General features: G+C 58.4%; 1 protein-coding gene across 2 annotated transcripts in view; it reads left to right on the top strand.

The window, feature by feature from the left end:
• rasa3 (RAS p21 protein activator 3) overlaps positions 1 to 16,605 on the top strand; it is a 270,301-nt gene that overhangs the window by 251,725 nt on the left and 1,971 nt on the right. For both annotated transcript variants that reach the window (XM_072476016.1, XM_072476017.1), the window contains exons 20-23: positions 4,713 to 4,790; positions 8,200 to 8,408; positions 9,615 to 9,718; positions 15,809 to 15,992. In XM_072476016.1, the coding sequence (XP_072332117.1) occupies positions 4,713 to 4,790; positions 8,200 to 8,408; positions 9,615 to 9,718; positions 15,809 to 15,992 (575 nt within the window). The remainder of the gene's footprint in view (positions 1 to 4,712; positions 4,791 to 8,199; positions 8,409 to 9,614; positions 9,719 to 15,808; positions 15,993 to 16,605) is intronic.

The following is a 16,605-nucleotide window of genomic DNA, read 5'->3' as shown; positions in this document are numbered from 1 at the left end:
CCCATGGGGAGTGGGGAGAATGTGGGACTCGCTACCACAGGGAGTGGGGAGAATGTGGGGCTCGCTCCCACAGGGAGTGGGGAGAATGTGGAACTCGCTCCTACAGAGAGTGGGGAGAATGAGGGACTCGCTCCCATGGGGAGTGGGGAGAATGTGGGACTCGCTCCCACAGGGAGTGGGGAGAATGTGGGACTCGCTCCCACGGGGAGTGGGGAGAATGTGGAACTCACTCCCACAGGGAGTGGGGAGAATGTGGGACTCGCTCCTACAGGGAGTGGGGAGAATGTGGGACTCGCTCCCACAGAGAGTGGGAGAATGTGGGACTCGCTCCCACAGGGAGTGGGGAGAATGTGGGACTCACTCCCACAGGAAGTGGGGAGAATGTTGAACTCGCTCCCACGAGGAGTGGGGGGAATGTGGGATTCACTCCCACGGGGAGTGGGGAGAATGTGGAACTCGCTCCCACAGGGAGTGGGGAGAATGTGGGACTCGCTCCCACAGGGAGTGTGGAGAATGTTGAACTCGCTCCCACAGGGAGTGGGGGGAATGTGGGACTCGCTCCCACAGGGAGTGGGGAGAATGTTGAACTCGCTCCCACAGGGAGTGGGGAGAATGTGGGACTCACTCCCACAGGGAGTGGGGAGAATGTGGGACTCGCTCCCACGAGGAGTGGGGGGAATGTGGGATTTACTCCCACAGGGTGTGAGGAGAATGTGGAACTCGCTCCCACAGGGAGTGGGGAGAATGTGGAACTCACTCCCACAGAGAGTAGGGAGAATGTGGGACTCACTCCCACAGGGAGCGGGGAAAATGTGGAACTCGCTCCCATGGGGAGTGGGGAGAATGTGGGACTCGCTACCACAGGGAGTGGGGAGAATGTGGGGCTCGCTCCCACCGGGAGTGGGGAGAATGTGGAACTCGCTCCTACAGAGAGTGGGGAGAATGAGGGACTCACTCCCACAGGGAGTGGGGAGAATGTGGTTCTCGCTCCCACAAGGAGTGGGGAGAATGTGGAACTCGCTCCCACAGGGAGGGGGGAGAATGTGGTTCTCGCTCCCACAGGGAGTGGGGAGAATGTGGGACTCGCTCCCACTGGGAGTGGGGAGAATGTGGTACTCGCTCCCACAGGGAGTGGGGAGAATGTGGGACTCGCTCCCACAGGGAGTGGGGAGAATGTGGAACTCACTCCCACAGGGAGTGGGGAGAATGTGGAACTCGCTCCCACAGGGAGTGGGGAGAATGTGGGACTCGCTCCCACTGGGAGTAGGGAGAATGTGGTTCTCGCTCCCACAGGGAGTGGGGAGAATGTGGGACTCGCTCCCACAAGGAGTGGGGAGAATGTGGGACTCGCTCCCACAGCGATTGGGGAGAATGTGGGACTCGCTCCCACAGGGAGTGGGGAGAATGTGGAACTCACTCCCACAGAGAGTAGGGAGAATGTGGGACTCACTCCCACAGGGAGCGGGGAAAATGTGGAACTCGCTCCCACGGGGAGTGGGGAGAATGTGGGACTCGCTACCACAGGGAGTGGGGAGAATGTGGGGCTCGCTCCCACAGGGAGTGGGGAGAATGTGGAACTCGCTCCCACAGCGATTGGGGAGAATGTGGGACTCGCTCCCACAGGGAGTGGGGAGAATGTGGAACTCGCTCCTACAGAGAGTGGGGAGAATGAGGGACTCACTCCCACAGGGAGTGGGGAGAATGTGGGACTCGCTCCCACAGGGAGTGGGGAGAATGTGGTTCTCGCTCCCACAGGGAGTGGGGAGAATGTGGGACTCGCTCCCACAGGGAGTGGGGAGGATGTGGAACTCGCTCCCACAGGGAGTGGGGAGAATGTGGGACTCGCTCCCACAGGGAGTGGGGAGGATGTGGAACTCGCTCCCACAGGGAGTGGGGAGAATGTGGTTCTCGCTCCCACAGGGAGTGGGGAGAATGTGGTACTCGCTCCCACTGGGAGTGGGAAGAATGTGGAACACGCTCCCACAGGGAGTGGGGAGAATGTGGAACTCACTCCCACAGGGAGTGGGGAGAATGTGGAACTCGCTCCCACAGGGAGTGGGGAGAATGTGGGACTCGCTCCCACTGGGAGTAGGGAGAATGTGGTTCTCGCTCCCACAGGGAGTGGGGAGAATGTGGGACTCGCTCCCACAAGGAGTGGGGAGAATGTGGGACTCGCTCCCACAGCGATTGGGGAGAATGTGGGACTCGCTCCCACAGGGAGTGGGGAGAATGTGGGACTCGCTCCCACGGGGAGTGGGGAGAATGTGGGACTCGCTCCCACAGGGAGTGGGGAGAATGTGGGACTCGCTCCCACAGGGAGTGGAGAGAATGTGGAACTCGCTCCCACAGGGAGTGGGGAGAATGTGGAACTCGCTCCCACAGGGAGTGGGGAGAATGTGGGACTCGCTCCCACGAGGAGTGGGGGGAATGTGGGATTTACTCCCACAGGGTGTGGGGAGAATGTGGAACTCACTCCCACAGAGAGTAGGGAGAATGTGGGACTCACTCCCACAGGGAGCGGGGAAAATGTGGAACTCGCTCCCATGGGGAGTGGGGAGAATGTGGGACTCGCTACCACAGGGAGTGGGGAGAATGTGGGGCTCGCTCCCACAGGGAGTGGGGAGAATGTGGAACTCGCTCCTACAGAGAGTGGGGAGAATGAGGGACTCGCTCCCATGGGGAGTGGGGAGAATGTGGGACTCGCTCCCACAGGGAGTGGGGAGAATGTGGGACTCGCTCCCACGGGGAGTGGGGAGAATGTGGAACTCACTCCCACAGGGAGTGGGGAGAATGTGGGACTCGCTCCCACGGGGAGTGGGGAGAATGTGGGACTCGCTCCTACAGAGAGTGGGGAGAATGAGGGACTCGCTCCCACAGGGAGTGGGGAGAATGTGGTTCTCGCTCCCACAGGGAGTGGGGAGAATGTGGAACTCGCTCCCACAGGGAGTGGGGAGAATGTGGTTCTCGCTCCCACAGGGAGTGGGGAGAATGTGGTTCTCGCTCCCACGGGGAGTGGGGAGAATGTGGGACTCGCTCCCCGGGGAGTGGGGGGAATGTGGAACTCGCTCCCACAGGGAGTGGGGAGAATGTGGAACTCACTCCCACAGGGAGTGGGGAGAATGTGGAACTCGCTCCCACAGGGAGTGGGGAGAATGTGGAACTCGCTCCCACAGGGAGTGGGGAGAATGTGGTTCTCGCTCCCACAGGGAGTGGAGAGAATGTGGGACTCGCTCCCACAGGGAGTGGGGAGAATGTGGGACTCGCTCCCACAGGGAGTGGGGAGAATGTGGAACTCGCTCCCATAGGGAGTGGGGAGAATCTGGGACTCGCTCCCACAGGGAGTGGGGAGAATGTGGAACTCGCTCCCACAGGGAGTGGGGAGAATGTGGGACTCGCTCCCACAGGGAGTGGGGAGAATGTGGGACTCGCTCCCACAGGGAGTGAGGAGAATGTGGAACTCGCTCCCACGGGGAGCGGGGAGAATGTGGCACTCACTCCCACGGGGAGCGGGGAGAATGTGGAACTCGCTCCCACAGGGAGTGGGCAGAATGTGGAGCTCGCTCCCACAGGGAGTGGGCAGAATGTGGGACTCGCTCCCACAGGGAGTGGGGAGAATGTGGAACTCGCTCCCACAGGGAGTGGGGAGAATGTGGTTCTCGCTCCCACGGGGAGTGGGGAGAATGTGGGACTCGCTCCCCGGGGAGTGGGGGGAATGTGGAACTCGCTCCCACAGGGAGTGGGGAGAATGTGGAACTCACTCCCACAGGGAGTGGGGAGAATGTGGAACTCGCTCCCACAGGGAGTGGGGAGAATGTGGAACTCGCTCCCACAGGGAGTGGGGAGAATGTGGTTCTCGCTCCCACAGGGAGTGGAGAGAATGTGGGACTCGCTCCCACAGGGAGTGGGGAGAATGTGGGACTCGCTCCCACAGGGAGTGGGGAGAATGTGGAACTCGCTCCCACAGGGAGTGGGGAGAATGTGGAACTCGCTCCCATAGGGAGTGGGGAGAATGTGGGACTCGCTCCCACAGGGAGTGGGGAGAATGTGGAACTTGCTCCCACAGGGAGTGGGGAGAATGTGGGACTCGCTCCCACAGGGAGTGGGGAGAATGTGGGACTCGCTCCCACAGGGAGTGAGGAGAATGTGGAACTCGCTCCCACGGGGAGCGGGGAGAATGTGGCACTCACTCCCACGGGGAGCGGGGAGAATGTGGAACTCGCTCCCACAGGGAGTGGGCAGAATGTGGAGCTCGCTCCCACAGGGAGTGGGCAGAATGTGGGACTCGCTCCCACAGGGAGTGGGGAGAATGTGGGACTCGCTCCCACAGGGAGTGGGGAGAATGTGGAACTCGCTCCCACAGGGAGTGGGGAGAATGTGGAACTCACTCCCACAGGGAGTAGGGAGAATGTGGAACTCGCTCCCACAGGGAGTGGTTCAGATGAAGAGTAAGAGGAATCTAGATAAACACAGGAGGGAGAAAGGAATGGGAGAGTATGGTGATAGGGTGAGAAGAATAGTGGGAGGAGGAGGCTTGAATGGCCTATTTCTATGCTGGACGTTCTGGTGATTCTCTGTAAGTTTGTTCCATTAGATAGTGATTTATTGAATGGACTTAACCAGAAGGTTTCGCCGGTGAATGAGCTGGTCTAGGTTAGGTTTTGTTTTCAGTTGATAAGGACCTGAGTTAATAAATCTTTTCCTTTTCAGGTGACCAATCATTGTACAATATTCCTATTGAAAATATCCTTGCAGTTGAGAAACTGGAGGAAGAATCTTTCAAAATGAAAAATGTGAGTAGAATATAATGTAATAATACTAATCTTTATTATAGTCACAAGCAGGCTTACATTAGCACTGCAATGAAGTTACTGTGAAAATCCCCTAGTCGCCACATTCCGGCGCCTGTTCGGGTACACAGAGGGAGAATTCAGAATGTCTAATTCACCTAACAGCACGTCTTTCGGGACTTGTGGGAGGAAACCGGAGCACCCGGAGGAAACCCACGCAGACACGGGGAGAACGTGCAGACTCCGCACAGACAGTGACCCAGGCGGGGAATCGAACCTGGAACCCTGGCGCTGTGAAGCAACAGTGCTAACCAATCTGTTGCCCAAAATTGGAGATTACGGACAATAGGATAGAAATGGTTAAAATTATGAAAGGTTGGGATTGGATGGTTAGAAGCAGATTGTGTGGAGTTTGCACATTCTCTCCGTGTCTGCTTGGGTCTCACCCCACAAACTCAAAGATGTACGGCGTAGTTGGATTGGCCACGCTAAATTGCCTCTTAATTGGAAAAAAATTGAATTGGATGCTCTAAAGTTTAAAAAAATACCAAAAAAATTAAAGCAAATTGTTAATTGAGCAGTTAAGAGCAAGACACCAAATATACAACCACAATAACTTGCATTTAAATAGCGCCTTTCACATAGGATCCCAGCCTAGGATGTTTCACAGGACTGTAAATCAGACAATAACCATCACTGAACAAAGAAGGAGATATTGGGATGGGAGACAGAGAACTTGATCAAAGAGTCAGGTTTTAAGGAGTGTCTAAGGAGCATCTTATGTGAGACATAGGGAGACAGAGTGACAGAGAGCTGGATAGGTTTAGGAGGAGTTAATTCCAGAAATTGGAGCCTGGGCAGATGAAGTCATGGCCACCAGTGGCGGAGGGAATAACATTGGAGCTGCTGAAGCTAATTAGAGGAAGGCAGAGTCCGTGTAGAGTTGCGGGGTTGGGGGAGGCTGCAGAGGAGAGAGAGCGGCGGAAAGGCCAAAGAGGTATTTGAAAGCAAGGATGCAAATATTGATATTTAGGCAAGTTTGGAGCAATGTAGGTCAGAAAGTAGAGGTGTCACGGGAGAGTAGGTGTTAGAAGAGCAGGAGATGAATGCATGAGACAATGTTTTAGTGGAGCGTGGAAGAAGGTGTAATATCCCACATGGGACCTACAGGTGGGAACGTTTATCTTCCCCTTGCTCCTTGCAGAGTATAGGCTCCGCCACTAGGGGCAGGATATCTCAATTACCCAGTGTATATAAGGTCGGCCAGTAAGGCACTGACCAGAATAGGAATGTGGTAGGGACTTCCCGGGAAGTGAATATCTTGGGCGAGATTCTCCTACCCCCCCCCGGCCGGATCGGAGAATCGCCGGGGGCTGGCGTGAATCCTGCCCCCGCTGGTTGCCGAATTCTCCGGCACCGGATATTCAGCGGGGGCGGTTGGCGCCCCCCCCCCCCCCCACCCCCGCGATTCTCCGGCCGGGATGGGCCGAAGTCCCGCCGCTAAAATGCCTGTCCCGCCGGCGTGGATTAAACCACCTACCTTACCGGCGGGACAAGGCGGCGCGGGCGGGCTCCGGGGTCCTGGGGGCACTCTTTCCCTTCCGCCTTTGCCACGGTCTCCACCATGGCGGAGGTGGAAGAGATTCCCTCCACTGCACATGCGCGGGAATGCCGTCAGCGGCCGCTGACGCTCCCGCGCATGCGCCGCCCGGAGATGTCATTTCCGCGCCAGCTGGCGGGGCACCAAAGGCCTTTTCCGCCAGCTGGCGGGGCGGAAATTCGTCCGGCGCGGACCTAGCCCCTTAAGATTGGGAGCATTCCGCACCTTTGTGGCGGCGCGATGCCCGACTGATTTGCGCCGTTTTGGGCGCCAGTCGGCGGACATTGCGCCGATACCGGAGAATTTCGCCCATTGTTCGTGTCAATAAAACATTGCTTTTTATTTTACTCGGTGTGGCGTCCCCGTGTCCTTATTACAAATGGTAATAGTCAAATCCAGAGGTGACCAAGGCAGGGATGTGGCTTTCAAACCAGACGAGGTGGGACAGGGCAGATCTGGGAGATATCATGAAGGTGGAGGTAGGGGTCTTGGTGATGGATTGAATATGGGGTCAGAAATGGGGGCAGCACGGTAGCGTTGTGGATAGCACAATTGCTTCACAGCTCCAGGGTCCCAGGTTCGATTCCGGCTTGGGTCACTGTCTGTGCGGAGTCTGCACGTTCTCCCCGTGTCTGCGTGGGTTTCCTCCGGGTGCTCCGGTTTCCTCCCACAGTCCAAAGATGTGCAGGTTAGGTGGATTGGCCATGCTAAATTGCCCTTAGTGTCCAAAATTGCCCTTAGTGTCCAAAATTGCCCTTAGTGTTGGGTGGGGTTACTGGGTTATGGGGATAGGGTGGCGGTGTTGACCTTGGGTAGGGTGCTCTTTCCAAGAGCCGGTGCAGACTCGATGGGCCGAATGGCCTCCTTCTGCACTGTAAATTCTATGAAATTGAGCTCAGGATTTAATAGGACACCAAGGTTGCAAACAGTCTGGTTCACCCCAAAGTGGTGCCCAGGCACCAGGGACAAATAACCAGAGTCTGAAATCGGGGGAATTGTAGCTGACCACAGATTGGTTTCCTGCCGCCACAGTGGAATCAAGAAAACAATCGACCAGTTGAGGTTTCAGAAAATCAAGAAACCAGGGGCGAAATTCTCCCCCAACGGCGCGATGTCCGCCGACTGGCGCCAAAGACGGCGCCAATCAGGCGGGCATCGCGCCGGCCCAAAGGTGCGGAATGCTCCGCATCTTTGGGGGCCGAGCCCCAACATTGAGGGGCTAGGCCGACGCCGGAGGGATTTCCGCCCCGCCAGCTGCCGGAAATGGCGTTTGTTGCCCCGCCAGCTGGCGCGGACAGTTTCCCGCGCACGCGCAGTGGGGAGAGTCTCTTCCGCCTCCGCCATGGTGGAGGCCGTAGCGGAGGCGGAAGGGAAAGAGTGCCCCCACGGCACAGGCCCGCCCGCGGATCGGTGGGCCCTGATCACGGGCCAGGCCACCGTAGGAGCACCCCCCGGGGTCAGATCGCCCCGCGCCCCCCCCTCAGGACCCCAGAGCCCGCCCGCGCCGCCTGGTCCCACCGGTAAATACCAGGTTTGATTTACGCCGGTGGGACAGGCAATTTCTGGGCGGGACTTCGGCCCATCCGGGCCGGAGAATTGAACGGGGGGTCCCGCCAACCGGCGCGGCCCGATTCCCGCCCCCGCCCAATCTCCGGTACCGGAGACTTCGGCGGGGGCGGGATTCACGGCGGCCTACGGCCATTCTCCGACCCGGCGGGGGGTCGGAGAATGACGCCCATGATTTCTGCACAAAGTTGTCGGATTCTCATCCAGACCAGAGCTTTAACCATTATTTCCTGCTGTTTAATTTAGATGTTTCAAGTTATTCAGCCAGAAAGAGCACTGTACATACAGGCCAACAACTGCGTGGAGGCGAAAGACTGGATTGACATCCTGACTAAGGTTAGCCAGTGCAACAAAAAGCGACTGACAAAGTACCACCCCTCGGCCTACCTCAACGGGCACTGGCTTTGCTGCAAGACCGGTACAGACTCGGCACCGGGCTGTACTCCATGCACAGGGTAAGAGCACTTGTGTTAAATGGATCATAATGAAGAGTTTGTTAAAACGCAGGAGTGTCAGTTGAAGAGTGGTCCCAGGGGTAAATGGCGAGGTGGGTTCCAGCATTCCCGCCTTTCTATTGGCAAAGAATCAGAGAATCCTGCAGCTCAGGAGGAGGCCATTCAGCCCACCATTTCAGTGCTGGCTGTTGGAAAGAGCTTTCCATGATCTCTCAGTGATGCCTTTGAAGGGTTTTCTGAATGGTGTATACATGGAGTCCTGAATTCCAGATTCTGTTTCCCTTGCTGTTTCTAGTGTTCCATGCCATACCACCCATGCCAAGAAAAATACATTTTCCTAACTTCTTACTTTGAACTCTAATCTACATACCCTCTATATACCCTCTATTTACTGACTCACTAACCAGTGCAACTAATTTCCCCCAGTTTATTAAAATTTCTCTATCAGGCGTCTTCTAAACCCCTCTGTGCTTCAATGAAAATCGCTCCGGGGTCATCGTCTCAGAGTTGCACAGGATCATTCGGACCCTCGATCCTGTTCAGCCACTCAATACAATCATGGTGACCTTATAATTCAACTCCACCTTCCCACCCTGCCCCATATTGCTCCGGCTTCCTCCCACAGTCCAACGTTGTGCAGGTTAGGCGACTTGACCACGCTAAATTGCCCCTTAGTATCCAAAAGGCTCAGTGGGGTGCCGGGGAGGGGGTGGGTGTTGCGAGGTAGGGTGCTCTTTCAGAGAATTGGCGCAGGCTTGATGGGTCAGATGGCCTCCTTCTGCGCTGTAGGGATTCTATAGCTCCCCAGGTACCCAAAGGTCTACCAGTCTTTGTCTTGACTCTATTAAACGGCTGTCCACAGCTCTCCGGGGTAGACAACCCTCTGAGTGAAGAAACTTCTCCTCACCTCAGTCCTAAAATGGCCGACCCTTTAGCGTAAGACTGTGACCTCTGGCTCGACACGCTCCAGCCGGAGGAACATCAACGCTGCTGATTCTTTGTTCACAGCTGAAGCTTCTCCTCACTGTTATCACCTCAATGATTCTCTGCTGCGTCGTGTCCAATACCCTGGCCGTGGAATCACTGTTCCAGCTCAATGGGGCAATGATCTTTAGAAGTTTAGCTTCTTGCGCCCAAAATGAATCTTAATTAACTAAAGAGAAGAACATCTGATGTGGTCTAACTGGTCTTTCTGGTTCTGTGCAGCGGTTTGCCAGCTAACATCCAGCTCGATGTGGATGGTGACAGGGAGACCGAGCATATTTACTCTCTCTACAGCAACTACAGGACCAAGTTGGAGAAGATGCAAGGTGAAGGAGATAAAGACTGTTAAAGTTCTGTTATTACACAAATGCAAGAGATGGAGGAGAATGATGTGCTGAGGCTGGTGGGTTGGAAGATTAGGACTGGAGGAGCATCTACGATGTCCTCTTCCTCATCCAGCTACCAGTCCCGAAGAGGGCTTTGGTGAACATGGACATCCATTGGATTGGTCCATGATGCTCGGAGTAGTCGTGCTGTGGTTAGCCATTGCCTTCTGCATTTATCTAGCCCAGCATTTATTGCCCATCCCTAGTTGCCCTTCAGAAGGTGGGGGTGAGCTGCCTTCTTGAACCTGAGATGTAGGTACACCCAATGTGCTGTTAGGGAGGGAGTTCCAGGATGTTGCCCCAGCGACAGTGAAGGAACGGTGATGTATTTCCCAGTTGGGATGGTGAGTGACTTGGAGGGGAACCTCCAGGTGGTGGGGTTCCCAGGTATCTGCTGCTCTTGTTTAGGTGGGAGTGGTCGTGGGTTTGGAAGGTGCTGTCTGAGGAACCTGGGTGAATTCCTGCAGTGCATCTTGTAGATGGTACACACGGCTGCCACTGCGCGTCGGTGATGGAGGGAGTGAATGTTTGTGGAAGGGGGAATAATCAAGCAGCTGCTTTGTCCTGGATGTTGTCGAGCTTCTTGAGTGTTGTTGGAGCTTCACTCATCCAGGCAAGTGGAGAGTATTCCATTACACTCCTGACTTGTGCCTTGTAGATGGTGGACAGGCTTTTTGGGGGCGGTGGAGGGAGTGGGGGGGGGAGTAATTTCTTGGTGTTAGACTACAAGTGAGGAGTGATGTCAGCTTTGGGGAAAAAACATTTCCTTTCAAAGCTGGAGTCCTGTTCCAGGGCCCATGTAGGTGGTCCTGCACCGCGGCCCCGGTTAGCTACTGGTCCTGCACCGCGACCCCGGTTAGCAGCTGCTGGTCCTGCACCGTGACCCCGGTTAGCTACTGGTCCTGCACCGCGACCCCGGTTAGCAGCTGGTCCTACAACGCGACCCCGGTTAGCAGCTGGTCCTGCACCGCGACCCCGGTTAGCAGCTGGTCCTACACCGCGACCCCGGTTAGCAGCTGCTGGTCCTACACCGTGACCCCGGTTAGCAGCTGGTCCTACACCGTGACCCCGGTTAGCAGCTGGTCCTACACCGCGACCCCGGTTAGCAGCTGGTCCTACACCGTGACCCCGGTTAGCTGCTGGTCCTACACCGTGACCCCGGTTAGCAGCTGGTCCTACACCGTGACCCCGGTTAGCAGCTGGTCCTACACCGCGACCCCGGTTAGCAGCTGGTCCTGCACCGTGACCCCGGTTAGCAGCTGGTCCTGCACCGCGACCCCGGTTAGCTGCTGGTCCTGCACCGCGACCCCGGTTAGCAGCTGGTCCTGCACCGTGACCCCGGTTAGCAGCTGGTCCTACACCGCGACCCCGGTTAGCAGCTGGTCCTGCACCGCGACCCCGGTTAGCTGCTGGTCCTGCACCGCGACCCCGGTTAGCAGCTGGTCCTGCACCGTGACCCCGGTTAGCAGCTGGTCCTACACCGCGACCCCGGTTAGCTGCTGGTCCTACACCGCGACCCCGGTTAGCAGCTGCTGGTCCTGCACCGTGACCCCGGTTAGCAGCTGGTCCTACACCGCGACCCCGGTTAGCAGCTGCTGATCCTGCACCATGACCCCGGTTAGCAGCTAGTCCTGCACCGTGACCCCGGTTAGCAGCTGCTGGTCCTGCACCGCGACCCCGGTTAGCAGCTGGTCCTACACCGCGACCCCGGTTAGCAGCTGCTGGTCCTGCACCGCGACCCCGGTTAGCAGCTGGTCCTACACCGTGACCCCGGTTAGCAGCTGGTCCTGCACCGCGACCCCGGTTAGCAGCTGGTCCTGCACCGCGACCCCGGTTAGCTGCTAGTCCTGCACCGCGACCCCGGTTAGCAGCTGGTCCTGCACCATGACCCCGGTTAGCAGCTGGTCCTGCACCGTGACCCCGGTTAGCTGCTGGTCCTGCACCGCGACCCCGGTTAGTAGCTGGTGCTGCACCGCAACCCCGGTTAGCAGCTGGTCCTGCACCGTGACCCCGGTTAGCAGCTGGTCCTGCACCGCGACCCCGGTTAGCTGCTGGTCCTGCACCGCGACCCCGGTTAGCAGTTGGTGCTGCACCGCGACCCCGGTTAGCAGCTGCTGGTCCTACACCGTGACCCCGGTTAGCAGCTGGTCCTGCAGCGCGACCCCGGTTAGCAGCTGGTCCTGCACCGCGACCCCGGTTAGCTGCTGGTCCTGCACCGCGTCCCCGGTTAGCAGCTGGTGCGGCACCGCGACCCCGGTTAGCAGCTGCTGGTCCTACACCGTGACCCCGGTTAGCAGCTGGTCCTGCACCGCGACCCCGGTTAGCAGCTGGTCCTGCACCGCGACCCCGGTTAGCAGCTGGTGCTGCACCGCGACCCCGGTTAGCAGCTGCTGGTCCTGCACCGCGACCCCGGTTAGCAGCTGCTGGTCCTGCACCGCGACCTCGGTTAGCAGCTGGTCCTACACCGTGACCCCGGTTAGCAGCTGGTCCTGCACCGCGACCCCGGTTAGCAGCTGGTCCTGCACCGCGACCCCGGTTAGCAGCTGGTCCTGCACCGCGACCCCGGTTAGCTGCTGGTCCTGCACCGCGACCCCGGTTAGCAGCTGGTCCTGCACCGCGACCCCGGTTAGCAGCTGGTCCTGCACCGTGACCCCGGTTAGCTGCTGGTCCTGCACCGCGACCCGGTTAGCAGCTGGTCCTGCACCGCGACCCCGGTTAGCAGCTGCTGGTCCTACACCGTGACCCCGGTTAGCTGCTGGTCCTACACCGCGACCCCGGTTAGCAGCTGGTCCTGCACCGCGACCCCGGTTAGCTGCTGGTCCTGCACCGCGACCCCGGTTAGCAGCTGGTGCTGCACCGCGACCCCGGTTAGCAGCTGGTCCTGCACCGCGACACTGGTTAGCAGCTGGTCCTGCACCGCGACCCCGGTTAGCAGCTGGTCCTGCACCGCGACCCCGGTTAGCAGCTGCTGGTCCTGCACCGCGACCCCGGTTAGCAGCTGCTGGTCCTGCACCGCGACCCCGGTTAGCTGCTGGTCCTGCACCGCGACCCCGGTTAGCAGCTGGTCCTGCACCGCGACCCCGGTTAGCAGCTGGTCCTGCACCGCGACCCCGGTTAGCAGCTGGTCCTGCACCGCGACCCCCGGTTAGCAGCTGGTTCTGCACCGCGACCCCGGTTAGCTGCTGGTCCTGCACCGCGACCCCGGTTAGCAGCTGGTCCTGCACCGCGACCCCGGTTAGCAGCTGCTGGTCCTGCACCGTGACCCCGGTTAACAGCTGGTCCTGCACCTCGACCCCGGTTAGCAGCTGGTCCTGCACCACGACCCCGGTTAGCAGCTGGTCCTGCACCGTGACCCCGGTTAACAGCTGGTCCTGCACCTCGACCCCGGTTAGCAGCTGGTCCTGCACCACGACCCCGGTTAGCAGCTGGTCCTGCACCGCGACCCCGGTTAGCAGCTAGTCCTGCACCGTGACCCCGGTTAGCAGCTGGTGCTGCACCGCGACCCCGGTTAGCTGCTGGTCCTGCACCGCAACCCCGGTTAGCTGCTGGTCCTGCACCGCGACCCCGGTTAGCAGCTGGTCCTGCACCGTGACCCCGGTTAGCAGCTGGTCCTGCACCGCGACCCCGGTTAGCAGCTGGTCTTGCACCACGACCCCGGTTAGCAGCTGGTCCTGCACCGTGACCCCGGTTAGCAACTGGTCCTGCACCGTGACCCCGGTTAGTAGCTGGTCCTGCACCGCGACCCCGGTTAGCAGCTGGTCCTGCACCGTGACCCCGGTTAGCAGCTGCTGGTCCTGCACCGCGACCCCGGTTAGCAGCTGGTCCTGCACCGCGATCCCGGTTAGCAGCTGGTCCTGCACCGCGACCCCGGTTAGCAGTTGGTCCTGCACCGTGACCCCGGTTAGCTGCTGGTCCTGCACCGCGACCCCGGTTAGCAGCTGGTCCTGCACCGCGACCCCGGTTAGCAGCTGGTCCTGCACCGTGACCCCGGTTAGCTGCTGGTCCTGCACCTCGACCCCGGTTAGCAGCTGGGCCTGCACCGCGACCCCGGTTAGCAGCTGGTCCAGAGCCGTGACCCCGGTTAGCAGCTGGTCCTACACCACGACCCCGGTTAGCTGCTGGTCCTGCACCGTGACCCCGGTTAGCTGCTGGTCCTGCACCTCGACCCCGGTTAGCAGCTGGACCTGCACCGCGACCCCGGTTAGCAGCTGGTCCTGCACCGCGACCCCGGTTAGCAGCTGCTGGTCCTGCACCGTGACCCCGGTTAGCTACTGGTCCTGCACCGTGACCCCGGTTAGCAGCTGGTCCTGCACCGCGACCCCGGTTAGCAGCTGGTCCTGCATCGCGACCCCGGTTAGCTGCTGGTCCTGCACCGCGACCCCGGTTAGCAGCTGGTCCTGCACCGCGACCCCGGTTAGCAGCTGCTGGTCCTGCACCGCGATCCCGGTTAGCAGCTGGTCCTGCACCGCGACCCCGGTTAGCAGCTGGTCCTGCACCGTGACCCCGGTTAGCAGCTGGTCCTACACCGCGACCCCGGTTAGCAGCTGGTCCTGCACCGCGACCCCGGTTAGCAGCTGGTCCTGCACCGTGACCCCGGTTAGCAGCTGGTCCTGCACCGTGACCCCGGTTAGCAGCTGGTCCTGCACCGCGACCCCGGTTAGCTGCTGGTCCTGCACCGCGACACCGGTTTGCTGCTGGTCCTGCACCGTGACCCCGGTTAGCAGCTGGTCCTGCACCGCGACCCCGGTTAGCAGCTGGTCCTGCACCGTGACCCCGGTTAGGAGCTGGTCCTGCACCGCGACCCCGGTTAGCAGCTGGTCCTGCACCGCGACCCCGGTTAGCAGCTGGTCCTACACCGCGACCCCGGTTAGCAGCTGGTCCTGCACCGCGACCCCGGTTAGCTGCTGGTCCTGCACCGCGACCCCGGTTAGCAGCTGGTCCTACACCGCGACCCCGGTTAGCAGCTGGTCCTACACCACCACCCCGGTTAGCTGCTGGTCCTGCACCGCGACCCCGGTTAGCAGCTGGTCCTGCACCGCGACCGCGGTTAGCAGCTGGCCCTGCACCGCGACCCCGGTTAGCTGCTGGTCCTGCACCTCGACCCCGGTTAGCAGCTGGTCCTGCACCGCGACCCCGGTTAGCAGCTGGTCCTGCACCGCGACCCCGGTTAGCTGCTGGTCCTGCACCGCGACCCCGGTTAGCAGCTGGTCCTGCACCGCGACCCCGGTTAGCTGCTGGTCCTGCACCGCGACCCCGGTTAGCAGCTGGTCCTACTCCGCGACCCCGGTTAGCAGCTGGTACTCCCTTTCTTACTTAGCGTCACTGAGGTTTGTGCAGAGCACGCTGGCTGATTTCCGCCATCCCGCTCCCTAGCTTATGGACACTGAACACAGCATCCGTGCCCCATTTGTTGCTTCAAGTATTATCAAGTCACTCAATCCCAACTTTGAATTGGATTTATTGTCTGTCGAATTTAGTACTCGAATAGGAGCTGTGTTTACTGTTGTTGGCTGATTTTTTGTGAACATTTAGTTGTTATCTCTGCACTCCTCCCTCTCTGGGGTCTTGTACATTCCCATCGCTCCAACATCGGCGGCCCGGCCTTCAGCTGCCTGGGCCCCACGCTCTGGAATTCCCTCCCTAAACCTGCCAGCCTCTCTCTCCTCAAAGCTCCTGGCGGCTGGTTTAGCACCGTGGGCTAAACAGCTGGCTTGTAAGGCAGAACAAGGCCCAGCAGCGCGGGTTCAATTCCCGTACCAGCCTCCCCGAACAGGCACCGGAATGTGGCGACTAGGGGCTTTTCACAGCAACTTCATTTGAAGCCAACTTGTGACAATAAGCGGTTTTCATTTCATTTCAAGACTGACCAAAGATTTTGCTCGCTTGTCTCAATATCTCCTTGTCTGGGCTCAGTGACAGTTTGATAATGCCCGAGGATATTGTCACTATGTTAATCATGCTATAGAAATGCAAATTGGTGTTATTGTTCCGTTTCTCAATGTGATCACCCTCTATTTCACTTGTTCTCAGAGGCGTGCGGTAGCAGGTCAGTGTATGATGGCCCAGAGCAGGATGAATATTCATCGTTCATTATCGATGACCCTCAGGAGACGTATAAAGTGTCAAAACAGATTCTAGCTGCAGTCCACGCCCTGGAGTCGGAACATGCTCAATATACGAAGAATAAATCCCAGAGGACCAAGTATGGCAGCCAGTAAGTGTTACATTTTACTCAAATTATTCCTTCCTCCAAAAACTATTAAAATGCCTTGAAATAGATTGTGCGGGAGGAGGTTAGTGTGCAGTTTAAACACCAGCATGGGTCATTTGGGCTCACATGGGGCCTGCTTCTGTGCTGTCAATACATTGGCCGTAGTTTTCTGATTACACCAGTGGCACTCATCATTGCGGGTGGACAGAAGGAGAGAGACCACTCCCCAAATGTCCCCGTCCTGCCCAGGACGATTCTGCCACTCTCCAAATATTGTGTACTGCCCGTGACCAGCGGGCCACTAACATGACTGGAAAATCCTGCTGATTGTCATCAAAGAATGGATAGAATCAGAGATTCAGCCCCTCGTATTTGTGCCTTCCAGTTTCCTCCACTCTCTTTATCTGCCCACAGACCTGCCCTTGTTTTTCCTTTTCAAGTCTTTATCCGCATCCCTTTTGAAAGTTTTTATTGAATCTGCTTGCACCGCCCTTTCAGACAGCGCCTTCCCGATCAGAACTCACTGCGTAATAAAAAGGGTTTCCTCATTGCCTTCCATTCCTTTGGCGGTCACTTTCAATCTGCTCTGGTTACCCACCCTCCTGTCGGTGGAACC

Source organism: Scyliorhinus torazame, chromosome 15 (assembly GCF_047496885.1).
Source record: "Scyliorhinus torazame isolate Kashiwa2021f chromosome 15, sScyTor2.1, whole genome shotgun sequence".
NCBI lineage: Eukaryota > Metazoa > Chordata > Chondrichthyes > Carcharhiniformes > Scyliorhinidae > Scyliorhinus > Scyliorhinus torazame.
This window is presented reverse-complemented; position numbering and strand designations above follow the sequence as displayed.